The sequence below is a fragment of the Tursiops truncatus genome, chromosome 2 (genome assembly GCF_011762595.2).
Source record: "Tursiops truncatus isolate mTurTru1 chromosome 2, mTurTru1.mat.Y, whole genome shotgun sequence".
In the NCBI taxonomy this organism is placed as follows: domain Eukaryota; kingdom Metazoa; phylum Chordata; class Mammalia; order Artiodactyla; family Delphinidae; genus Tursiops; species Tursiops truncatus.
In genome coordinates this window covers 59,813,134-59,838,947 of record NC_047035.1, presented here as the reverse complement: position 1 = coordinate 59,838,947, position 25,814 = coordinate 59,813,134, and the positions used below count along the sequence as shown (strand labels likewise).

At 38.2% G+C, this 25,814-nt stretch overlaps 1 protein-coding gene across 10 annotated transcripts in view; it reads left to right on the top strand.

Moving 5' to 3' along the window:
* The first annotated feature begins 652 nt into the window (after window positions 1-652).
* The window catches only part of MIA2 (MIA SH3 domain ER export factor 2), a 108,921-nt gene continuing 83,759 nt past the window's right edge, over window positions 653-25,814 (top strand). For 4 of the 10 annotated variants that reach the window (XM_073800531.1, XM_019923983.3, XM_019923984.3 and 1 more), the window contains exon 1: window positions 22,249-22,609. In XM_073800531.1, coding sequence (XP_073656632.1) covers window positions 22,547-22,609 — 63 coding nt within the window. In that variant the 5' untranslated portion in view covers window positions 22,249-22,546. Of the gene's footprint in view, window positions 769-2,477; window positions 2,612-4,769; window positions 4,857-8,359; window positions 9,591-15,867; window positions 16,087-16,191; window positions 16,293-19,972; window positions 19,992-22,247; window positions 22,610-25,814 lie in introns of those variants that run through there. The other 6 variants (XM_019923987.3, XM_019923985.3, XM_073800527.1 and 3 more) reach the window with 6 other exon arrangements.

Here is a 25,814-nt window from a genome sequence, read left to right as displayed (position 1 = left end):
AGTTGTTTGACAGTACCTGCAACCTAATAAGTACTTAATACATTTTAACTATCTTAACTAAATATAAGTTTCAACTTCATAGTAACACTGAAGGTTGTTAAAATACGAACGTGGGATATTTTTTTCAAATAACTTTCATCATGATAATCCCAAACCATGCTTTTAACATAAATTATTATTGCTTCTACATATAACTATATCTCCACTGACGCTGGTATTTGCATGCAGCAAATACTATGAACTTATTGACTGATCTACCTGAAGACTTTAACAGAAGGAGATGAACTACCTTTTTATGAAGGCCTCTTTAAGAATTGTTCTGTGGAATGCAAGGTGCCTTTAAGCAAGAGAGTTTTACTGCACTGGCTTTATAAAACATGACTCCAACTAAAAATCCCTGTTAATTATTAAACCCTTATGTATAATCTGGATACCTGACACTGCTGATACTGCAGATTGAGAACAGAGAGTTTTTGTCCCTCAAGTTAAGCCTAAACACCAGTAGAAAAAGGTAGTTATCAAGGGATTTAAAAAACCCCAACTTTTTCCTCTTATATTTAGTAAAGGGTGTGGGGTATCTCCTGTTTTGGCTGGCATATCTAGCGCCTAAACAACTGGTTTAAACCTTGTTTGGGATTCCTGCTTGTTTTAGCATGGCGGATCTTGGAGTTCACAGAATCCTCCTTCTGGTTATTTCTCTGACAAAATGTCTGGAGGGCACAAAACTGCTGGCAGACTTAAAAAAATGTGGTGACTTGGAATGTGAAAGTAAGTCGCTTTTCTTTTTTTCCCTTCTTTTCCTCTTAAAATGAGGCTCTGAAATAATGTAAAATGTTATTGTGGACATGTATGATAAAAATGAACGTTAATATCACTGAGAAATATTTATAAGGTATAGTACACTATAAAAGAGAAATGCTGGAAGCAAAGTATTTTGTGATCGTTTTTAATGTAAATATACAAAGGGGCAAAGATCAGCCTGATATATAAATATATAAGAAATTTTAAGGCTATTAATCCAGATCTCAAAAACAAACTAATTAGCACTTTTACTATTTTTTAAGATAAATGTGATTGATTTGTATTAAAAAAGATATCAAGCCATTTGATAGTTATTTTTATGAAGCCCTTACATTTTTTAGTTTCTATTTCACAATCAGAAGTTTCTGATTCTCATGAGTTTTCTAAGACTGTTTTTATTTCAAACCATCATGATCTATTGTGTAAACTTTATCAAATATTAATTATTTCTGTGTTCCCTTATTATGCAAAAATACTGAAATCAGTGTTAGGAATACATAATTTTATTTATATCTTTGAATATTAAACTTCCTTCTTCTACAAAGAGAAATTAATTTTCATTTTATTGCTTAAGAACTTATTTTCTGAAATTGGCATTATGGTACAAAATGAATAGCATCCCAGTATATTAGAATTGCTTTATATTGTTCTATCCCTCCAGTATATGAGAATTACTTCGAATTTGCAACATGTAATTAAAAATGCAAAATATTATTAGTATGAACATAAATGATTTAAAAGTAAATTTTTTATGTGTAAACATTTTCCTTAATCATTTGGATACATAATTTAATATATAGAGAATGTTTACGAGATGATGTTTTATAATAATATTATTATAACAACTTTTCTTTCCTTCTTTACAGCCTCATTTTAGTTTCCTTAGGGCTAGGCACATAACATGAAAAGAGAACATTCAAATTTGTAGTAATTGATAAAAGTTATTTTAACTTCAATTGCACGACTTAATGAAAATGTTTTACATATGCCAGTATAATTATAATCGTTAATAAGGTATGTATATTACTTTATGTGCTGAAGGGCTAAATCTAGCATATGTGGTTATGGTCTTTCATAGTTATTAAGGGCCTATTATGTGCTGGGTCTGGGGGATGAGGGGTGTGTATCTAAGAGGGATAAAATGAAATGTAAGGTAAGTTTCTTGTCCTCCAGGGATTTTCATTCTAGTGAATGATGACAAGACAGGTCAATATGAAACAGTAAATAGTAATACAACATAAGGATAATAGATAATATTGAAATTCAGAGAAGCGGCAGAGTAGGATGGACCAATTAGGGATGTCTTATAGCGGAAGTAGGATATGAGTTGTCCATGAAGAGAGACTGATGGGTTTTTAGAAAGGCTTAGGAAAAAACAGAAAGAAAACTCAGAATACAGAAGGCGGATGTTACAGTGAAAAGAACTTCAGTTCAAATCTGGCTCCACCATTTGTCAGGTGTGTGACCAACTCTTTGATACTTAATTAAAGGCTCATTTTTTAGTCTGAGATGAGATTATTTATCTCATAAGTCTGTTCTGAGGATTTAATAATAGCAGTAATAAAAGGTATGAAAGAGCTTATCATGATGCCTGGAGTATAGTAGGTGCCAGAAGAAAACTAATTTTCTTTTCCTTCCCTTCTCTACTGTGTGTTTTTCTCTGCATGTTTACATAGCTTTAATAAGCAGAGTTTTAGCCATAAGAGATTACAGAGGACCTGACTGTCGATACCTGAACTTCACTAAGGGAGAAGAGATATCTGTTTATGTTAAACTTGCAGGAGAAAGTGAAGATTTGTGGGCAGGAAGTGTAAGTATCTAATCTTACAAATTGAATACAGAATAAATGACTAGCTTGCACAAGGATGCCTGGTGTTCATCTCTAAAGGAACTTTTAAGAATTTCAAAGTACTTTATATATCTATTAAAAACCCTTAACATATTTAAACAAACAAACAAAATATGGTCATGTTCAGTGTTGGTTCCAGAATTTCTATAAAAAGTAGCTTTGGGGAAGCCAGTCTGGTTGGGATGAAGGCTTAAGAGTGCCTTGAAATTACTTTTACACAGCATGCATAGTGTTTGAACTTAGGTTTTATATTTATTTGAAGAGACTTTTAGAGGTGCCAGTGGAGATTATGGGATGACTAGGTAACCCCAGCCATCCCTTGGTGCTACCAATGGCCAAGTTTAAGAGAGACTGGGAAGTTTTAGTTAATCAGATTAAATGACATGTCTTGGGAATTCCCTGGTGGCCCAATGGTTAGGACTCTGAGCTTTCATTGCCGAGGGCGCAGTTTCATTCCCTGGTTGGGGAACTAAGATCCCACTTGGCCAAAAAAAGAAAAAAAAAAAAAGACATGTCTTTCTGAGCAAATAAAGGACTGAGTTGCTATTGAAGAGATCCTTAGAAAGATCAGTAACCTAGGGAAGCGAGGTATATGAATTTTTCGTGGAGAAAAAGAATAACTGAGAGAGACCACTGTTTGGCCCAAAGTCCTATTACACTGAAACGCCTAGATGCCTCAATCACCTCTCTGAATATACAGATAGAAAAATTAATGATTAATATTTTCAGTTGAATATGGGTCTTATCTTAGATTATATCATGCCTCAGAATGAAAAGATACCATGACAAGCGACTTTACTCCCAAGCTGAACAAGCATGACCAACCTGATACATACATCATTTCCATATTGCGTATGCATAAGATCTCTTCCCTGTGTAGCCTCTGTGATCTTTATTTGAAGGAGCAGATTCTATTTGGGTCTATCCTGCTTTTTAGCATGAGGGACTACATGACTGAACCTCAGACTCTTGTTGGCCAGAATTGTTTACCTGGACTTTGCAGCTCCCAAGACTTCTTACTGCTTATGGTGCCTTAAACATGCCATTTCTCTGTCTTGAATGCATGGGAGGTACCCAATGCAACTATAAGGAAAATGACACAGTATCATAAGAGGAAAAGAAAGCATTCTTTCTTGTTTACTATGTGTGAAAATGATAGTTCCACACAAAAGCAGCATGTAATGTGTGGAACCAGGGTGACGTTTCAAGCACACTTGGTTTTGTGCCTTAGGTGTCTAACCCAGGCGATAACTGTTTAAGAAGCCACACTGTGTGGTTGGGACTCTGGGCTTTCATTGCCAGGGGGCCCGGGTTCAATCCCTGGTCAGGGAACTAAGATCCCGCAAGCCCCACTGGCATGGCCAAGAAAAAGAAGCCACACTGTGGAGTTCATTCTGTCAGTTTCCAAATAATTGCAGCAACTGGAGAGCTGGAAGAATCACAGTTGAGGTATAATGGTGCTGAATCAAAGGGCCAAAAGAAATATGCTCTTTAAACTTTGACAGGGGTGGGAAATGGGCCGAGTGTGGTTATGTGAAGCCTTCACTCTTGGGGGACATCTTGTATGCACTTAAACCGATTGAGAGGATCTCTGTTACCAAGGCACCCTCAGAAAAGTTGTATGGAACCAAATGCACCCTGGAAGACTCATAGCTCTTTACTATCTTGATGAATCCACCTCAGCCCTTCAGAGTTTAAACATCTTACCCAATTCTGACATCCTGAAAATGCTGCGTATGTCACAGCTCCATCTTGCTTGGCTACAGTCACAATTCTCTTGCTTTTTGATATTCCAGGTTTACTAGTGTAAATCTGTGGTCCACCTGGGCAAGAAAGGTCATTAAGAACAGAAAAAGAAAGAAAATGTGTGGTTTTCCCTCTGAAATCTGAAAATGTGGCATTTTATAGCTTGGCCCTTTTTTCCCTCAGATTTATGCTGTTCTGTCGAGTAGCAAAAGGAATATGATTTCACTGACTTTCTTTTAGATGGTAAATGAAAGCCGTTAATGTTTGTAATTTGAAATAGATGAAAGCCAAGGACATGAAACAAAATTAAGCTCAATGGCCATTATTGCTCTGATCACTCTTCCTTGCTAATCTTCATTCTTCATTTTGATAGAAAGGAAAGGACTTTGGGTATTTTCCCAAAGATGCAGTCCAGATTGAAGAGGTGTTCATATCTGAGGAAGTTGAAATATCAACAAAAGTGAGTAAACTCATTTCGGTTATTAATTGAATTTATTTATTTATTTATTAAAGAAAATTTGTATTTTATTTTCTCTAACAAAAGAAATAGTTGTAAACACCCAAGAATTCTCTTTTCCAATTACCAATAGTTTTTTTTTCTTCTTTTTTAATGAATGTATTACTTTATTTATTTATTTTTATTAATTGATATTGGAGTTTAGTTGCTTTATCGGTTATTAACTGAATTTAAAAATTTTTGGCTAAAACAGTTTTCTGTAGTATAAGTGCCCATCAGTTATACATCTTATATAGTGGATATATAAAATAGTCTGAAAACTCACTCTAGGAATAGTTTGAGTATGTGAATAAAATCAGGTAAGGCGAGATTGATGACAAGGATTTTGCTTACTGAAAAATTAACAGGCAGTAAAGTATAGTGGTTAAGAGCATGGATTCTGGAAGTGGACTGGGTTCAAAGCCTGACTCAGCCACTTAGTTCCCACGTGGTCTTGTGTGCCTTTTTTCTCATCTGTAAAATGAAGATGATGATTATAATATAGTGCTACCTTAACAAATTTATTGAGCAAAAAATGAGCATATTGGGCTTCCCTGGTAACGCAGTGGTTGAGAGTCCGCCTGCCGATGCAGGGGACGCGGGTTCGTGCCCCGGTCCGGGAGGATCCCGCATGCCGCGGAGTGGTTGGGCCCGTGAGCCATGGCCGCTGGGCCTGCGCGTCCGGAGCCTGTGCTCCGCGACGGGTGAGACCGCAGCGGTGAGAGGCCCGCGTACCGCACACACACACACACACAAATTAGCATATGTAAAGTACATAGAACAGCACTTAGTAAGTACTATGTAAGTGTTAGATATTATTACTAATGTTATTGTCCTACTGGGACAGAGTTTATTTCCCATCACACTCTCTAGGTGTCATATCTGTAAACCTCTTTTGCTGTTGGAGTTTTAAATGAGCTTGATAATGCTGGGCTTGATAATGAGAATGGGAATCAGAAGGTGACTCTTCAATATGTGAATTTGATTAGCCCATTTAATTCACATTCCAGGTTAAGCCTATTTACCTTACGTGAGGTCAGTGTGAAGTCAGTCTGCCTAGTTAAGTAAACTATTATCTGGCTCTTTTCCAGCACAAATTCTGGGATTAAATGTCTATTCACTGTATAACTACTGGTCCTGTCAGTTCTGTCTCCAAAATATATCTGTCTTCTCTCCATTTTTACTCTTCCCATAGCCCTGATTCAAAGCATCATTGTCTCTTGAGTAGAACACTGCAATAGGTTTCTAACTGGTCTCCTTGCCCCTGCTTTTGCCCTCTTCCAATTCATTCTCCAGACAGCAATGGATCTTATAGATACAAAAACAAAGAAATCAGATGATGTCATTTGCTTGGTTTAAAGCCTTTTTATGGCTTTGCATTGAACCTGGAATCAAGCCCTGACTCCTTACCCTGGCTCTACATGATCTGCTGCTGCTCCCGCTGCTGACCCTGTCACGTGCCACTCTCCCCGCACTTACTATGCTCCTGGCCACACTGGCCTATTGATAGTTCTTAGAACATGCCAAGCTCTTTCCTAGCCCAGAAACCCAAACGGGCTCTTCCCTCTGTTTGGAACGCTTCCCCTAAGTTCTTCACCTGGTTAGTTCCTTCTTATCCTTTAGGTCACAGCTGAAACATCAGTGCCTCAGAGAGCTCTTCCATGATAATTCTAAAGGAATTACTGCTTCTTCATCACAGTTTCCTGTTTACTTCCTACATAGCACTTATCACAATTTATAATTACGTTTTTCTATTGTTTACTGTAGAATTTCAGCACCTGGCACAGTGCAGAGCACATAGTAAGCATATAGAAAGTCCAAATTCTTTACTTTTTAAAAAACATGTATTTATTTAGGCTGCACCGGGTCTTAGTTGCGACATACATGTGGGATCTAGTTCCCCGACCAGGGATCGAACCCTGGCCCCCTGCATTGGGAGCGTGGAGTCTTACCCACTGAACCCCCAGGGAAGTCCCTAGAAGGCCCAAATTCTTAGGTCAAGTTCCCTGGGAAATAGAATCCGCGACGGATCTTTGCATCCAAGAGGTTTACTAGGGAGTACTCTTGGGAATAGCACCTGTGAGGGAATACAAGAAAAAGCAGGATTGGGCAGACAGAGAAGTTGAACTGTGATCCGGTTGCAACAAAGGTTTCAGGTGATTCCATAAGGAGCTTTGAAGCTGGAATGGGCTTTCAGGGTTGTCCTGAACAGAGGCAAGGGGTTGGGCCTTTTTATCCTTGCATGACTGGTTCATCTGGGGTAGTGTAACCTTGGGCTAGGTTAGGCTAGTATTTACTAGAGACAGTTGCTATTTTAATTACTTGATTCATTTAATCTTCACAACACCCCTATAAGGTAGGTACTGTCATTATTCTCATTTTACAGTTGAGGAGACTGAGGCATAGAAAGGTCATCCTATTCGCCCAAGGTCACAGAGCTAGTAAACGTCAGGATTAGGATTTGAACCCAGAGTGTTTGGCTCCAGCGTCTGTTGTTAATCACCTACTATGTTGCAATGCCAAAAAATACTGTAAAATTGCAATTCTGAAGTTTCTTTTTGTAAAATTCTGAGCTTTATTCTCATTTCATAATGGTGATATCCAAAGAGCAGTGTATATCACTGTTTCATACCTTCAGATTAAAAAAAAATAGCTTCACCATTTTTCTTCTTGATGATTTGGTTGTTTTGTGAGATGAGCAAGGGGATCACTGCTTCCATCGGCTACATGCAATATCTCAATAAAAGAAGTCTAAGTGGGGACTTCCCCAGTGGTCCAGTGGTAAAGAATCTGCCTTCCAATGCAGGGTACACAAGTCCGATCCCTGGTCGGGGAATTAAGATCCCACATGCCACGGGGCAACTGAGCCCGCACACTGCAACCGCTAAGCTCGCGCGGCTCAACCTGCGTGCCGCGAACCACAGAGCCCATGTGCCCTGGGGCCCGCATGCCACAAGTAGAGCGAAGCCCGCGTGCCGCAGCTACACCCCAACGCAGCCAAAAAAAAGAAGTTTTTTTAGTGCAACTTCTAACCAGGCCTTCATGCTTTAGAGTCTTTGATTTGTCTGAGCTGTGACCATGTGCTGTACATTCCCCTCCCTGAAAGCGCTGCAGAGCTGCATATGTCCATTCAGTGTACCCTTACCAGGAGCAAGATTTTGTGGCCATGTATGCCTGTTCACTAGAGTTTATTTGCAGAATATACTCACTACTTGATTGCCTCTGCTTCTTAATTTCTTCAATTATTTGATAATAAATAAATCCTAATGCAAGAGGATTTTCATTTAGGTTTACATCAGTAACCCTGAAAAGTCAGTTATGATACAAGTATTTGAGATTAGGAGTTTTTGCTCTGCTGTTCAGCTAGTTGTGTGGCCTTGGGAAATCATACTCATCCATTTTAAATGATTTCAGAGAAACAAGGAGTTTTTATATATTAATGTCAATCGTAACTGTTTTTCTTTCAGGAATCTGACTTTCTCTGTCTTCTTGGAATAAGCTACACATTTGAAAATGAAGATAGTGAGTTAAACAGTGGTAATGGTGAAAATATATATCCATATGAAGAGGGCAAGGAGCCCAAATCTAGAGTATATGAAAATGATTTTCAGATAGACCTTGGCTTTTATTCAACTTCTGAAAGTACTTTGTTTGAAGACCAATTTCCAGCATCAGAGGCTCCTGAAGATATCAGAAGTACCAGTGAATCAAAAGATTGGGAATCAGTAGAAGCTGGAAATGTGGAACAGTATCCTATTCCAGAAGGGGATCATGTCCTACCATCCTCAGCTATTCCTGAAGTGAAAGGATGGTTTGGATTTGGAAAGGACCAAGCTGGAGAAAAGACTTTTGAATCAGTTACTGAACCTCTAGAAGAAAGCTCATTTCGAAATAGAAAAATAACAGTGGAAGATGAGAATGACCCAGAGGGATTAAACAATGGTGAGCCCCAAAGAGAACATAAGCAAGAACTTGAATCAGAATTTGATTCAGTGCCAAAGAAACAGTCTGAACTAGTGTCTGAGTCAGAGCACATCCTCAATCCTCAAGACACTGGTTGGTTTGGTGGTGGATTTACAAGTTATTTTGATTTTGGGGGTGAGGATACAGGGCTTGAATTACTGTCCAAAGAAAGCAACCCACCTTTACAAGATGTTCCTAGTTCCATATCCTCTGAGGAAGAACCCACCGTTCCTTATACAGAAATATTAACAGAAAAAGAAGACACAATCACTAATGATAGCTCAATTCTCGAGCCAAGTTGGTTTGATTTTGGTTTTGCTATGCTAGGATTTTCATATGCTAATGAAGACAAAATTATATCAGATGATGGAAAAAATGAAGAAGAAGGTGGGGGAGATAAACATGGACATCCTCCAACAAGTGAATTTGACCCTGATAAGGAACAAGAAATAAAAATAATAAAAATTATGGAAACTGAAAATCAAATAGGCAAGAAAAGGGTCTTAGAGAAAACAGACGATTCTGATACTTTACCATATTTTAAAAAGTTCTTGTATACTTTTGACAACCCCTGGAACTTACAGAACATTCCAAAGGAGACAGAATTGCCATTTCCCAAAGAGACACTGGATGAAAATAATGGAGGTGAAAATGATAAAAGAGAATTTTCAGTTGAGTATTACCCCACAGATAATACGGAAGATATGATGTTGAAAAACGGATACGGTCAGCCAGGTTAGTATAAAAATATCTATAATATGATTTCTTTTTAAAATATAATCTATTTTTTGAAATTTTTATACAGCAGGTTCTTATTAGTTATCTATTTTATACATATTAGTGTATAGACGTCAATCCCAATCTCCCAATTCATCACACCACCACCCCTCCCCCCCACCACTTTCCTCACTTGGTCCATACATTAAACATAATCTATTTTAAAAAGTGAAAATCACATGAAACATCCAGGAATCCATATTTCTCAAAATACTCAATAATCAACAACAACTTTATCAATCACCCTTTTATCAATTTCTGGTTTACTCTGGGATTTAGTAGATCTTAATATCATAAAATAAAATCCCAAGGGACAAAGAATGATTGGCTATACATGGATGTTTCAAGGAGATCTCAAGGTCTTTTACAATAAGCTTTAATCAATCTATTATACGTAAACAGGTTAAAAATATAAATAGTGCTAAGGCTTTTTTTTTTTTTTTTAACAAAAGCAATTTCTGTTCCCTCTGTCCATTTCTACTTCTACTTCTGTCCCAGGGACAATAATTTCCTTTATTTTATTTTTTGGTGGTACGCGGGCCTCTCACTGTTGCGGCCTCTCCTGTTGCGGAGCACAGGCTCCGGACGCGCAGGCTCTGGACGCGCAGGCTCAGCGGGCATGGCTCACGGGCCCAGCCGGCATGGCTCACGGGCCCAGCCGCTCCGCGGCATGGGGGATCTTCCCGGACCGGGGCATGAACCTGTGTCCCCTGCAACGGCAGGCGGACTCTCAACCACTGTGCCACCAGGGAAGCCCTCCTTTATTTTTTTAAGAAAATTTCTTTTAGTGTTTATCTCTATTTTCTAAATAAAATACTTATATTCTTCTTTGAGTAACCTATTTTAGATGATGTTCATTGACTTCCTGTTCTGTTAGGTGAGAATTTTTTCTTATTTGCACTCACTTTTTAGCTCATTTACACCTTCCCAATATAGCTATATCAGAATTGTGTTCTTAGAAACCTAAGCTAAGGTAATTTAAAATCGTCTTGATTCCTGAATGATATTTTATTTTAGATCTATAGCTCCTCCCCCCAAGAAGATCTATGATAACAAGGGTTTTCTTTAAGTGTACAAGATAATAATGAAACTCAAGCAAAAACAATGTAAAAAGTTTTCAGCTTTCTTCCTCAAGCCTCTCAATTCTGGGAGATCAACAGAGGGCAACAGAAGAGAGCAGAGTATCAGAGGATACTTCTAGATCTAGATGTCCAGGTATCTAGCAACTCCTATGATTAAAAACAAGTGGATAGTATTTTAAGTAAAGAATTATATAACATGACTTTCCCACATCTCCATTCTGATGTCTCTATGATGGACAGATTAGAAACTCAACAAATATTGGCCAATAATACAGAAACAATCGAATCCTAGAATGACAGAAAAATTTTCACAAGAAGAGATCAACAATGTTGCAAACTCAGAAGGAAACACATTTCACTGGTGCTGGTTGATTATCTTGAATTTCCAGAAGAACTATATGTTATTTCTTAATATTCTACAAAATATGAGTTCTTTACTTGATCAACATCCTCAACCAGAATATAGACTTTAGATTCTAACCCTTTTCTAAATAAGGTGGTGTGATGATTTTCATGACTGAAAACATTAGAGACCTAGATTTTCAAAGGCTAGAGGAAATTACTTTGTTCTAAACTTGTTAGATCCTAAGGGAGTATTTGTGAAAAAGCAGATGGTAATTGGAAAGAAGAGAGACTAAAAGAAAACAATATCAGACCCAGAAATACAGTATTCAAAATATAGATATATAAAAATATTTTAGAGCTTATATATAGAAACTTCAGGGCATTCTGAATATCATTTTAGTAGAATTTATCATTTCATATAGTGATGCTGGGAGAATTTATAAATATGAATAACTTGGTAGATAGTCAAATGAGAACAGGGCATTTATTCAATTATAACTAATTTTGAGGGACTTTTATAAAAATGTTAAGAAATTCCTTTAAGTTTCAGAAAAAAGATGTCTTACTATATAAATACTTCAAAACATTTCACTATTAATTAAATGAAAAACAAGCTGGGGTCATGCAAAATTTGTTTTAAAAAAAGAATACTAGGGACTTCCCTGGTGGTCCAGTGTTTAAGAATCCACCTTCCAATGCAGGGGGACGTGGGTTTGATCCCTGGTTGGGGAACTAACATCTCACATGCTGCAGGACAACTAAGCCCACGTGCTCTAGAGCCTAAGAGCCCCAACGAAGAGCTGGCACGTGGCAACGGAAGATCCCTCATGACGCAACAAAGATCCCGAGTGCTGCAACAAAGATCCCGAGTGCTGCAACTAAGACCCGACACAGCCAAATAAATAAATAAATATTAAAAAAAAAAAGAAGAATACTGAAAGAGGGATTCAGATAAAATCACAGACTCTATTTTCTCAATATTGGAGAAATAGCTAAAATAGCCAATATTTTCAGATAATTTCAACAACTCTTTTAGGGAATAACAAATGAAAACTTGACTTATTTAGAAAGAGTGCATAAGGAAAATGAATCACTGATCTTGAAAAAGTATTTGTGAAAAGCTGAGGTTTGAGATAACCACATTTATAAAAAGCTAATATCCTGAGATAAGAATTTACAAAACAGATAAATTAGGGAACAATTATTTATATTACAATATTAATAGATCCTAAGGGAATATTAGGATATTAGAACTCTATTTTACAAAAGGACTCCAAACTGAGCTTATTTAAATAATGAATTTCCCAAGTACAGTTAAATATGAAAACTATTCATTATTTTATTTGAATTAAATTGTTTATTAATTTATTAACAATTATAAGAAAGTCATATCTGTATCTAATGTACTTTTTTTACTTGAAGTATTGTTGATTTACAATGTTTCAGGTGTACAGCAAAGTGATTCACTTATACATATATAACTGAATATATATGTATAAGAATATATGTATATACTTTTTCAGATTCTTTTCTATGTTAGGTTATTATAACGTATTGAATATAGTTCCCTGTGCTATACATTAGGACCTTGTTGTTTATCCATTTTATATACAGTAGTGTATAACTGTTAATCCCAAATTCCTAATTTATCTCTCCCCCACTTTCCCCTTTGGTAACCATAAATTTGTTTTCTATGTCCGTGAGTCTATTTCTGTTTTGTAAATAAGTTCATTTGTATCATTTTTTAGGCTCCACATATAAGTGATGCCATATGATATTTGTCTTTCTCTGACTTACTTCATTTAATATGATAATCTCTAGGTCCATCAATGTTGCTGCAAATGGCATTATTTCATTCTTTTTTATGGCTGAGTAATAGTCCATTGTATATGCATACCATCTTCTTTATCTGTTCATCTGTCAGTGGACATTTAGGTTGCTTCTATGTCTTGGCTATTTGTAAATATTGTTGCTATGAATATTGGGGTGCCTATATCTTTTCAAATTATAGTTTTCTCCCGATATATATCCAGGAATGGGATTGTTGGATCATATGGTAGTTCTATTTTTAGTTTCTTAAGAAACCTCCATACTGTTCTCCATAGTGGCTGTATCAGTTTACATTCCTACCAACAGTATAAGAGGGTTCCCTTTTCTCTACACTCTCTCCAGCATTTATTGTTTGTAGATATTTTGATGATAACCATTCTGACTGGTGTGAGGTGATACCTCATTGTACTTTTGATTTGAATTTCTCTAATAATTAGCAACATTGAACATCTTTTCATGTGCTTCTTGGCCATCCAGATGTCTTTTTTGGAGAAATGCCTATTTAGGTCTTCCACTCATTTTTTTGATTGGGTTGTTTGCTTTTTTGATATTGAGCTCTATGAGTTGTTTGTATATTTTGGAACTCAATCCCTTGTCAATTGCATCATCCACAAATATTTTCTCCCATTCCATAGGTTGTCTTTTTGCTTTGCTTATGGTTTCCTTTGCTGTGAAAAGCATTTTAGCTTAATTAGGTCCCATTTGTTTACTTTTGGTTTTGTTTCCATTTCCATCTCTAGGAAACAGATCCCCCAAAATACTGTTGCAATTCATGTCAAAGAGTGTTTGGCCTATGTTTTCCTCTAGGAGTTTTATCGTATCCAGTCTTACATTCAGGTCTCTAATCCATTTTGAGTTTATTTTTGTATATAGTATTAGAGAATGTTCTAATTTCATTCTTTTACATGTAGCTGTCCAGTTTTCCCAGCACCGTTTATTGAAGATACGGTCTTTTCTCCATTGTATATTCTCACCTCCTTTGTTCTAGATTAATTGACCATAAGTGCATGGGTCTATTTCTAGGCTCTCTATCCTGTTCCACTGATCCATGTGTCTTGACTGTAGCTTTGTAGTATAGTCTGAAGTCAGGGAACTTGATTCCTCCAGCTCTTCTTTTTCAAGATTGTTTTGGCTTCTAATGTAAACCTTAAAGCTTAGATTTAAGTAATGTGAAAATAATACCTCAAAAGTATAATCAAATATGAAATTATTATAGGAAATTTTCATTTTATTCACATGTATTTATTTCAAATGCAGTGTAAAACAATATTTAAAATAAACCAATTTAGGCACATATAAATTTGGTGTAATTAATTGTCGAATAAGCCTTTTTTTCCCCTAATGCCATTAAACATAACTGTAGATCACTATTTGAGTCCTGTATTTACAACAGTTCTATTGTATTCAGACTCCTGAGTTGATTGTTCATTTTTAAGTTTAATGTCCACAGGTGGCATGAGTAAATTACAGATATGTGTTTGCTTACTTGGGACTTTCATCTTTTAAACAATGCTAAGTAAGTGACAGCATCAAAGCCATGTGTTAAATTCATAACTCAAAGAGCAAAGATAGACATTGAATAATTCAGTTAGGACTATTCATTTTTTCTTTTTATTTTATATATATATATATATTTTTTTTTAATTTTAATTTTTATTTATTTATTTATTTATTTTTTTGCGGAACACGGACCTCTCACTGTTGTGGCCTCTCCCGTTGCGGAGCACAGGCTCCAGACGCACAGGCTCAGTGGCCACGGCTTACGGGCCCAGCTGCTCTGCGGCATGTGGGATCTTCCCGGACTGGGACACGAACCAGTGTCCCCTGCATCGGCAGGCAGACTCTCAACCACTGCGCCACCAGGGAAGCCCAGGACTATTCTTTAATATTGTTTTTCAGGGCTGCACTGATACTTTTCTATCCTTGTCTTAAAAAGTAACTGAGGAATAAATCCCACAATTTACTTGAATACTATAGCTCAGGCTAGGACTACTTAGAACTTTTTTTTTTAATCCTGTTTGCTTAGTTCATTGAATCAGGTGATCAGTTTAAACTATGTTTGAAAATTGAATTGTCTTAAATTGATGGCTATTTGACATGGTATGCACATGTATGCATATGATGACATGGTATGCATATGATGCAACATTACAAACGTGTAAAATTATGACATATGTTTCAAATTAATTTTTTTCTTTATTTTGAGGAAGGGTAGTCCTTTTTATTTTTTATAAATTTTAAAATAAATTTTTTTTTTTTATTTATTTTTGGCTGCATTGGGTCTTTGTTGCTGCACACGGGCTTTCTCTAGTTGCGGCAAGCAGAGTCTACTCTTCGTTGCAATGTGCAGGCTTCTCTTGCTGTGGAGCATGAGCTCTAGGCCTGCAGGCCCAGTAGTTGTGGCTCGCAGGCTCTAGAGCACAGGCTTAGTAGTTGTGGCACACGGTCTTAGTTGCTCTGCGGCATGTGTGATCTTCCTGGACCAGGGCTTGAACCTGTGTCCCCCGCATTGGCAGGCGGATTCTTAACCACTGCGCCACCAGGGAAGCCTGGTAATCCTTTTTAAATGAAGGTTCTCGAGATGTACATATATATCTTCATATATACAGGGCCATGAGTCAAAGGATGCAGATGCCCTCCAGAAGGTAGAAAAGGCAATGAAATGGGTTCTCCTCTAGAGCCTCCAGAAGGAACACACAGCCCTGCCAAAACCTTGGTTGTAGGATTTCTGATTTCCAGAACTCTAAGAGAATATATTTGTATCCTTTAAGCCACTAAGTGTGTGGTAATTTATTACATCAGAAGTAGCAACTAATAGAGGCTACAAATTTATGTTTTAATGAATTCTTTCCATAATGAAGTATCACAATGCCCACAAGATTCAAAGAATGACCTGCCTAGAAAAAAAATAGGAAGCCCACAACAAAGCAAGCATGTAAAAAAAAAAATCCCAAACATTTCTCCTTATTTATTTACAGATATGGTCTCTAAAATAGAGTTATCTATGAGAGTTCACGAAGAAGTATATTTCAAAACTCTATCTTCTGAAAATAATGATGAAAAATCAGAAACATCACTAGACACTGAAAGACCTACTCAAGTGGAAATAGACACATTTGTGGAAAATACCCTGTCAAACAGTCAGATCTTTTCAACTGATTATTCTTTGTCTTCTCAAAATTATGTTGCTCTAAAAGGTAAGAAACAAGCTATTTGTTCTCCAATGCAGCAAGTACGGAAAAAATTAGATTCAAAATTACATCGCATCAAGTGTTAACATATTTTTATTTATAAATTGACAGAAGATGCTTCTGAGTGTCAGATTCTGAAATATTTATATCAAATTGATGTTTATGATTTCCTGAATTCTGCATTTTCACCAATTGTAGTTCTTACAGAAAGGGTAAGTTGACGTTTTAGATGTTTTTCAATAATTTTACCTATTTTACTAAGTATAGGAACAGCTGAAAATTATGTTTGAGTGAATCCTTCCTATGTGAGTGTTACATAATATTTCTCTTTACATAAGATTTTACATGTAAGCTTTCTCCTTACATGAATGTTTTGTTGCATGGATGTTGTTAAGGATTTTTTCTAAAACTTTCCTTAAGCTTTGTTGATCTTGAGCATTTGGGTTTTTTCCTTCCCCTTTTTTTCAGATCAGGGGAAATTACACTAAGAGTTAACTCAGAAATAATATGAACTGAAAATTAATCTTAAGCAAATTATTAGTATTTGAACGACAGCTGTGACCTCAGAATGGTGTAATGTGAGAATCTTGCAAAAGCAACTAGTACCTCAAAATTTAACCAACTCATAACTGAAATTCTAAAATCTGTCCACTTTTTCATTTATTGTAAATCCTATTAAATTCTATCTCATTTATTGTAAATTAAATATTGCAAAAGGACCTAGCTGTAGTACTTGGCACATGAGGCCTTTTACAAATGTTTGTTCCTTTTCTCATCTACTGCTACCAAATAAATAATTGAGGAAGCACTTTTGTCTTCTCATTTACATTTTAAGATGAAATTTAACAGTGGTTGCCTTCAAGGAGTTCCGTCTAGTTGGAGGACACCAGAAAAAAAAAAATTAAATAATTATAATATGGTGCTGTAATAGCCACAGGATGCTACTGATATACAGGAGGAGCTGCCTAGTAGACTGATTGGAAGTGGTAGGTAGAGAGGGTGGGAAGGAGGAGCCTGGGAAAATGTCCCAGAAGAGATCTTACTTGAGCTGATATTGAAGAAAGAGTAGGAGTTAGCCAGGCAAGAAAGGATAAACATTCTAGGTTGAGGAGAGAGCATTTTTAAAAGTACAGAAGTGGGAGAGAGCTTGGCATTTTTGGAGATCTATAAGCAATTCAGTCTGATTGAATACAGAGTAGGACTGAAGTTGTATACTGGGATTATGTAAAAAATAGCTTTGCATGTTATGATAGGAAGTTGAACTCTATCTTTCAAATGATGGGGCACTATTGAGGAATTTAAGTAGGGAGTGAACTGAAAAAGTTTCATTTTAAAGTCTATCTGTCAACATTGTCAAATAAGAATTGAACCGGATAAAGACCAGAGAAAGGGAGGCCAATCAAGAAGTTATCACTTTAGTTCAGGAAATAAATGTTGAAGGTCTAAAACAGGGTTTATAAACTCAAATGAAATGAGTGCAGCACAGGTAAAGGTGAGAGCTGTAACCAACTGGAGAGTGTATGCTTTCTCTGAAACATGTAGCTGCTACTTACCTTCAGCCTAGTTTTTGCCAGATCTTCTGATATTTCAAGAAAAGTTGGAAATCTGGGTTCTTCTGTGTGAAATCTCCCAATTTTTAATGCTGGCAAATATTTAGATTAGAAAAAATATCATGCAGTTCAGACAAAGCATTCTGTGGGTTGGGTCTGGCCCACTAGCCACATTTTTTAACCTTTGGCCTAATATCTGATAGTGGTTGTTAAAATGATTGTAGATAGAATTCATTGGATTTAATGATTGATTGAATGTAGCAAGGAGAAGAAAATGGAAAAGTGAGGATAATTTACCAGATTTTTAGTTATGGTGACCAGGTGCCACTGACTGTAAGAGTATTTGTGAAAACTAGGCTTAATGACACATATTGTTTTGCTTTCAGAGGCTTCCTCCTTACTTCATTTCTTTGCTGGTTTCTAGAGAGTTGACATTACTTGGTAACTAAGTTCAGAGAAGTGATTAATTTACTCTGTATGATTTGGTGTTGAAGATGTTGATTAAAAACATTACTTAAAAATCTGTTCTAGCATAGGAGAAAAGGAAAACTAATAATAATGATGTAATTTATAAAAATAGTCATAATAAAACTTTCAACTACCCATTTAATTAATTCTACTTATTAGTATGTCCAACTGACATAGCCCTCACTAGTCATCCCCCTCTCCCATAAATTATACCAGTGAAGTTACTAAATTAAAAAATAATTTATTAGTACACCATATTCACCTTTCATATAAAGTGCTTACTTAATACAGGCTATGCTAAGTAAGCTTACTTTTGTGGACTCATTAAATATCATCAAATACATTTTACTTGAACCATTTTGGTTGAAATTCTTCAGACATGAAAATATTGAATTTAAATTTGTTAATTATCTTGTGACCTTGGAGAGTCACTTTTTCTCTGGGGAAGTCTCGGTTTAAAACTGTAATACCAGTAGCAGAGACTAGATGACAGACTGGTCACTGGCTGGCTTGAGCATTGTTTAAAAGTTATGAACCAGCTGACTACATTTCAAAGGTTAGTTCATATAAAAATCTGGATTTCTGCGTTCTCTTGAAAAAGTAGAAGACTGTAATACATAGTCTTCCATTCTTCTGTGGCAACAAGAAGCTCAAGCTGAATAGCGCTTGCATTGAATAGACATGCGGTTTTCATTTCCCTATACTTATTTCAACTGTTTGGCCTCTATAAGGCTTTAAGTTCATAATGTTTGGGCTAAATGCTCTGAAGAGTTTCTGCCAGGTCAGGAATTCTAAGTCTTAGTGGGTCTATTAAGCATCCATAATAGCTGCAGTAAATGGAAAATTTGAGCAATTTTCCAGTTAAATTTAGGCAAAAGTGTTTCCTTTTCTTCTTGCCTAAATGCTTCAGGTAATTGTTTCTATTCGCTGATAATTTTAGTTAGATTTTGTATACAAAATACTTTTTTTGAATTGTTTAAATAATAGGAATCAACACCACTTTTTAATCTACTTTATTTTATAATTGAGGAGGCTCTTTTGGTTCTAACCTTTATATATTCTTAACTAGAATAAAAAATATATATAAATATATTCATTTATATGTGGAATAAACAATGGAAATTACCCAGCTCTTGTTCAACAGGTAGCTCCTGATTTAGTATGTTCTGAGAACAGCTCTTACATCACTAGTGCAGAGAATGAAGATGTGGCTCAGCATGTTTGACTTTCTTTTGAAGGACTAGATTGTACAGCCTGTGACACTGACTGTTTAATTAAATGGGAGTAACTAGTGTTTACAGTTTAGCAACAGGGCCCTTCATAAGGGAAATCAGTTTCTAGGTTGTGGACAAGGTTTACTGGTTAGCATGTTTCTAATGTTCTTGTATGCTTTCTAGCAGCTGTCACAAACACTAACAGCATTTGTTCTCCATTTCCTTTAAAGTAAGCTTATATAAAATGGCAAAATCCCATATCTACTTAAGGAGGACAAACTTTGATATCTTTCACATGGTAAAAATCATGTACTCTATATGAATATAGAATAAAACATTCAATTTTATTTTTATCAGTTACCTAATTTAGTATTTCTCTTTTCAATTGTAGATTTTAAGAGGGTAGTACTATGCATGACATTTAAGGAAGAATTAATCAGGAGTTATGTCCATGAAATTAGATTATGGGTTGGTAGTCACAACTCCACCTAATAGCACCCCTTTGCCACACAAGTGTCAAAGCAGGATCACAGTGTGGAAACACAAGAGTGCAGGATGATGTATTAGAATCTGAAATCTTTCTCAAGGATATGAGGAGCTTAGTAGAACTTTATTTACATATTAGAATATATTAACATGAACCTTTTAAAAAATGGGATTGAAACATCTAGAGGAAGAGGTAAGTTTCTATATGACTATTAAGTGTGCAGAAAAGAAATTAGGTTTGAACCTGGCATTGAGTTTAAGTTTTACTGTTTTTGATATGGGAAACTTGTAGATTTTTCTTTTAAATTTCATTTATCCTTTTGTTCCTGCTCTGTTTTTAATATTTGGAATGGTAATTATTGAAAAACTAGAAAAGGACACAGACTGTCTCAGGGAGGGCAAAGGGATTTTTAAAAAAATGTTTTACATTGTAAAACATTGTAAAATAGATCCTGAAAGCTAACGATTCTGGAGTTCCCTGAAAATGTTCAGACTAACTGAAGAATTTTCATTCAGTAATACAGTGTTTTAATTGAGGCATATGTTGTTCTAAGATCCTTTGAAATTCTAAATTTTGGTTATGCTTCTGTTTAGATTTTTTAAATTAATTAATTAGTTTATTTATTTTTGGCTGCATTGGGTCTTCGTAGCTGCACACGGGCTTTCTCTAGTTCGACAGAGTGGGGGCCACTCTTCGTTGCAGTGCGCGGGCTTCTCATTGCAGTGGCTTCTCTTGTCGCGGAGCATGGGCTCTAGAGCACAGGCTCAGTAGTTGTGGCTCGTGGGCTCCAGAGCACAGGCTCAGTAGTTGTGATGAACGGGCTTGGTTGCTCTGCGGCATGTGGGATCCTCCCGGTCAGGGCTTGAACCCATGTCCCCTACACTGGCAGGCGGATTCTTTTTTTTTTTTTTTTGCGGTACGTGGGCCTCTCACTGCTGTGGCCTTTCCCGTTGCGGGGCACAGGCTCCGGACGCGCAGGCTCAGCGGCCATGGCTCACGGGTGCAGCCGCTCCGCGGCATGTGGGATCCTCCCAGACCGGGGCACGAACCCGCGTCCCCTGCATCGGCAGGTGGACTCTCAACCACTGCACCACCAGGGAAGCCCCTTATCTTCTGATTTTAGTAAGCTATTCACATAGTTTAGTTTCAGCACACACTGTCCAACACATATGAAGGTTGTGTAATACCTTAAAAATGGAGAATCATCAAGCAATTTCTGCTACTCTTTGCTACTTGTGAAAGTTCCTGAAACTCCTTAAGCTGATGTGGCAAATGAGAGAGAGCACTTTGAGTTCCAAAAAACTAGCCTGCATTTTGGTCCTGAAAATCACTTGCCGTGAACTTGGGTCATTTCTGGATTCTTTTTGGCACAATAGTTCTGTTGCTGCTAGAGCTTAACATTAGGGAAGTTTCCTAAGGAACTAAGATTCTGTTCAATTATTGAGTTCTCTCGGGTGATTTGTTTAGGAAGAAGTAGCTGTGGCTTTTTGAGTTGCTTCATTAAGGACTTCAATTAGAAGACTCAGAGATGGGTGATCCTTTACACCTGTGTTAGCTAAAACCCATCCCCAAGAACAGATCCAGCCCTGGGTATTTTATTCAACAGACCTAAATATAGGGTCCTAAATTTAGAGGGCAAGATGCTACTTTTAGCTTCCCTTCCTCAGAGGAGAACAGCACGCGCCCAGCTAAGGTCCATACGGGTTTGATTTAGCATTTGGGTAACTAGGAGCTCATGGAGTTTAAAGAGTTTTGCCCAGCAAGTGCCCAGGTAACTCAGGTAAAAGTGAGTAAAGCCCTCGAACCCTTCGCTGGGCAGAGGAGGCCCGATCGATGTCCTCTTGCGTGGGAGAGGTTAAACTTTGCCCAGACCACAGCTGACCCGAGACGCCTTCCTGTCCAAAGTCCGGACACGGTTGGCAGGAGGCGCGGGCCCTGCAAACCATTTTCTGACAGGCATGAAGACGGCGGCCGGTTTCCCTGGGCCGGCGGGCTCCCCCAGGGTACGACGCCGTCAGGGCTTCCGTGGGGTGCGGACAGCAGGCTCTAGCGGGGCTGCGAGAGGAAAGCGATGGGGGCTGGAGCTGGGCCAGGCGCCGGCACCCGGGCCGAGGGGGCGCGTCGCGCTCACCCCGCCAGGTTACGCCGAGGGGCTTCCGGGAGAAGCCTCGCCGCCGGCACCCGAGGTGGGGACTCCTGAGACCTAGTCCTGACGTTCGGGGCGGTGCGGCCCACACCACAGAGCAGGCCCGGAGGTCGAATCCCATTCTCTCAGCCCCAAGCCTCTCGATTTCCAAGGCTGGGTAGCTCCGCCAGGTAGAGCCCCGGCCCCTTTAAGAGAGAACGACCGGGACACGTCTACTAACCTCGCGCGAAGTAGGAGGGGAAATTAACGGTGTCCCCGCGACCCCGCCTCCGTGCGGAGGTCTGGCCGAAACCAAACCGAGGGGTAGGGCGGCGAGGAGAGTGCCGGTCGCAGGCTCATGCGGGCGGGCTTGGACCTTCGGATCTTCAGGACGCAAAGCGTAACCTAGGGGCCGAAGCTCCCCGGCTGGGCAGCGTGGACACTTGAGGCCCGTAGGCGCCTTTCATCTCTGGCACCTCCCCGCAGCCGGCTTCGCAGTGGTCTGCTCCGGTTGCCGGGTGCGGGTTTGGGTTCCGGACCGAACGCTGCGTGTCCGGTGCCGCTGGTGGTGGCTCGGCCAGGCCCTGGATACGGTGCCGACTGCCAGGGCAGGCTTGACGCCATGGAGGGCCCCGGGACTGTCTCTCAGCCGCACTTGGGGCTGGTCCTGGGAAAGCTTCGCCGGGTGAGTCCAGGCGCGATCCGGGTCACTTGGCTCAGGGGTCGCGGGAGACGCCCGGGGAAGGTAGCAGCCGACTTTGGCTTTGGGGTCTCAGCGGCGGTGGTCGGAGGTCCTGAAGCCAGTTCTCACCTGTCGCCGGGCTACGGCCTGTGTCCGAGACAGTAGCCAGGTTCCTAGGATGCCTGGGCGGTTTTTTTGTGTGGTGTAAGGGGACCTGGAGATCAGGAAGGTGAACAGAGCATATTAGCTTAGCAGGACTTTGCAAAGAAGGGTGTGTTTCCCGATTCCTAAAATGAATTAGCCTTTCGATCGTGTTATTTATTTTGAACAGAGGTCAATAACACGTGGTTTCCCCGACAGTGAGAAACTTGAGGACAGATCCTCTGAAATGAGTTCCTTGTAGTACTGAAACTTCAGGTTGCTTGAAAAGACACCTAAGCCTGGGTAGGGAATCGGTATTCTAATTCTGCGTTTTCTTTTAATAAAGAATGCTTTTTTGAGATGCTTTACCGTAAGTGAGATTGTTCTTCGTTTCTTTCTGTGTCTTGTTAATGTGAGAGGTCATGTTAATGTAAAATCTGGAGATACTGAGCTCCCAGTGTTCACAATTTCCTTTTTTTTTTTTTTAGGTTCAGTTTATAATCAGGTTGCAGGGATTTTTCTCACTAAGTATTTACAGGTGTCTTTGTTGACATGTTTAGGGGCATTTATGTCGCCGTATTTTAAAAAAACTATTTGCATTAAAAATGTCAAAAGCCCGTTTAAACATTGGGGCAGTTATGATGATCGGTTTCTTGTGTACAGCAGACTGGGAGCAGTATTACTAGAGTGTAAAGTGGGCTTAGGGAGTGATGTGCAGTGATGCTTGCTGGAGACGTAAGTTTGTTCCAAGTGATGTAGGTGCTGGAGAGCCCTTGAAGTATTGCAGTGGTTAGACTTTTGGTTTAAATAGATCTTCCTGATAGTAGTATGTAGGTTAGGTGTAAGGACAACAAAACTAGAAGCAGGGTGTAAGGGAGAGGTGACAGAGTCGTCAAGTAGGGGTAGAGAAGAGGGTACTGAATTGGAAATATTTAGTAGCTAAGAACTATAGTGGGTAGGAATTTAATGATTGTATGCAAAGGATCAGAGAGAGAAAAGGAATCTAGAATGACTCCCAGTTTCTGGTTATGGCAACTTACTCATTCAAAGAGATAGAATATATAGAAAGATAAGGATTTGTGGGATGAGAGAGAATTTCAGATTGCACATATTTCCCTTTCTTCACGAAGAACAACTCTGTGAACAATATCTTCATCTGGATGATTTTTTTGGCTAAATGCACTATGCTCACAACACTGGCCTGGGGCCTAGGATAGCACAACACTGCTGTTTTAAAATTTTTTTTTTAAGCTAAAAAATAATTTTTTATTGAGGTATAATCATATAACATAAAATTTACCCTTTTATAGTATGGAATTCAGTGATTATTTTTTATGTTCATTATATTGTACAGCTATCACCACAATTTTGGAATATTTTTATCACCCTAAAAAGAAACCCTGTCCTTATTAGTACATTTCCAATTCTCACCTCACTCCATCCCTTGGCCACCACTAATCTACTTTCTGTCTCTATGAATTTGTCTATTCTGGACATTTCATGTAAATGGATCATACGATATGTGGCCTTTTGTGTCTGGCTTCATCTACTTAGCACACTTTCAAGAGTCTTTCGTGTTGTACCATGTAACAGTACTTCATTCCTTTTTATGGCTGAAAAATATTTCATTGTCTAGATATACTATATTTTGAATATTCATTCATAGTTTAATGGATATTTGGGTTGTTTGTACTTTTTTTTTTTTTTTTTGCGGTACGCGGGCCTCTCCCTGTTGCGGCCTCTCCCGTTGTGGAGCACAGGCTCCGGACGCGCAGGCTCAGCGGCCATGGCTTACGGGCCCAGCCGCTCCGTGGCATGTGGGATCTTCCCGGACCGGGGCACGAACCCGCGTCCCCTGCATCGGCAGGCGGACTCTCAACCACTGCGCCACCAGGGAAGCCCTTGTTTGTACTTTTTGACTACTATGACGAATGCTGCTATGGACATTCATGTACAAATTTTTTTAATGAATATTTTAAGTTCTCTTGGGTATATACCTAGGAGTGGAATTACTGGATCATATTTACTGTATGTTTAACTTTTGGAAGAACTGCCAAATTGTTTTCCACAGATGCTGTACCATTTTACACCCCCACCAGCAGTTTATGAGGGTCGAATTTCCCACATCCTCTCCGATACTTTTTTTTTCTAAATAGTCACTCTAATGATGAGTGTAAAGTGGTATATTTCATTGTGGTTTTGATTTGCAGTCCCCTGATGACTAATGATGTTGAGCAACCTCACATGTGCTTATTGGCCGTTTGTATTGTCTTCTTTGGAGAAATATCTCTTCAGTTCTTTTACCATTTAAAAAATTGGATTATTTGTCTTTTTACTGTTGAAGTCATAAGAGTTCTTTATACATTAACGAAATTAGACCCTTATCAGGTATATGATTTGCAAATATTTTCTCCTGTGGATTGTCTTTTTACTTTCTTGATGGTGACCTTTGAAGCACCAGGGTTTTTAATTTTGATGAAATCTAGTTTATCCTTTTTTTTCCTTTGGTTGCATATGCTTTTGGTGTTATATCTACGAAACCAGTATTTAAAATAAGGTCACAAATATTTACATCTGTGCTTCCTTCTAAGAGTTTTACCTCTTACATTCAGGTCTGTGATCCATTTAAAATTAATTTTTATATATGGTATAAAGTATGGGTACAGATTCATTTGTTAGTGGGTGGATATTCACTTGTCCCAATACCATTTGTTGAAAAGACTCCTCTTTCCTCATTAATTTTTTATTGGTACTGCTGTTAAAAATCAATTGACCATAATTTTTTTTTATTGATATAGTTCATTTACAATGTTATATTAGTTTCAGGTGTACAACATAGTGATTCAGAACTTCTATAGATTATTCTCCATTTAGAGTTATTATAAAATATTGGCAATATTCCCTGTGCTGTACAATATATCCTTGTAGCTTATTTACTTTATGCATAGTAGTTTGTACATCTTAACCCCCTCCCTTTTTCCTGCACCTCCCCCCTCCCCACTGGTAACTACTAGTTTGTTCATTATATCTGTGAGTCAGTTTCTGTTTTGTTGTATTCACTTGTTTT